At 70.8% G+C, this 1165-nt stretch overlaps 1 protein-coding gene across 1 annotated transcript in view; it reads right to left on the bottom strand.

The window, feature by feature from the left end:
• The window catches only part of LOC146583948 (integrin alpha-5-like), a gene marked incomplete at both ends in the record, with an annotated part of 7883 nt that extends 7357 nt beyond the window's left edge, over positions 1 to 526 (bottom strand). The window contains one exon of the mRNA XM_085325690.1: positions 335 to 526. Coding sequence (XP_085181816.1) covers positions 335 to 526 — 192 coding nt within the window. The remainder of the gene's footprint in view (positions 1 to 334) is intronic.
• Between the last annotated feature and the right edge of the window lie 639 nt (positions 527 to 1165).

The following is a 1165-nucleotide window of genomic DNA, read 5'->3' as shown; positions in this document are numbered from 1 at the left end:
GCCATGCCAAGGAGCACCCACGGGGTAGGCATGGCCATGGCTTGGTATCGCCATGCCAACGAGCACCCATGGGGTTGGCACGACCATGGCTTGGTATCGCCATGCCAAGGAGCACCCATGGGGTAGGCATGGCCATGGCTCAGTGTGACCATGCCAACGAGCACCCATGGGGTTGGCACGACCATGGCTTGGTATCGCCATGCCAAGGAGCACCCACGGGGTGGGTAAAGTCACGGTTTGGTGTCACCACGCCAAGGCGCCCCCATGGGGTGGGCGTGGCCAGGGCCGAGCGCCACCCCGCCGCGGGGCACCGCCGGGGCGGCAGGCCCCTTACCCGGGTAGCCGTTGCCGTCCAGGTCCTTGGCGCCGCGCAGGGCYGAGCCGAAGAAGTCGGGCGCGTGGCCGGGCGCCCAGTGGCCGCGCAGCACCTGCGAGGGCTCGGGGTGCAGCCCGCCCGCGCCCCCGTTGTACACGAACACCACGCCCTGGCGGCCCTCCGCCCCGAAGGGCGCCCCGACGGCCACGTCTGCGGGCGCCCGTCAGTGGGGCCGCCCCGGCGCCGCCCCCCGAGCCCCACCGCCCGCGGCTCAGCACCCATGCACCTACTGCACCCTCCTGGGCCACCCCGCAACCTGGCACCCGCAGTGTCCTCCCGGGTCACCACACCACCAGGGGTGCCACCCCATAGCACAGGCATCCCCTGCACCCCAGCACCCTCCTGCGCCACCCCATAACCTCCAACTCCCCCCCTGCACCCACCCCAGCACCCTCCCGCACTGCCCCATGGCCCAGCACCCTTGCATCTACTGCACCCTCCCATGCCACCCCACAACCAGGACAACCCAGCAACCTCCTGGGCCATCCCATAGCATGGGACCCCCTGCACCGCAGCACCCACCTGGGCCACCCCACAGCCCAGCACCCTTGGGTGTGACCCCATAGCACAGGCACCCTCTGCACCCCAGCACCCTCCTGTGCACCCCACAACCTGGCACCCCCAGGGTCCTCCTGGGTCACCCCATAGCACGGGCACCCTCTGCACCCCAGCACCCTCCTGTGCACCCCACAACCTGGCATGCAACCCAGCACCCTCCCGCACCGCCCCATGGCCCAGCACCCATGCACCTACTGCACCCTCCCACGCCACCCCACAACCTGGCACCCC

The sequence above is a fragment of the Rhea americana genome, unplaced genomic scaffold, assembly GCF_003343005.1.
Source record: "Rhea americana isolate MKP2758 unplaced genomic scaffold, rheAme1 scaffold_993, whole genome shotgun sequence".
Classification (NCBI taxonomy): Eukaryota; Metazoa; Chordata; class Aves; order Rheiformes; family Rheidae; genus Rhea; species Rhea americana.
Note: the sequence above shows the minus strand (reverse complement) of the source record. Positions and strands in the feature narration are given on the sequence as shown.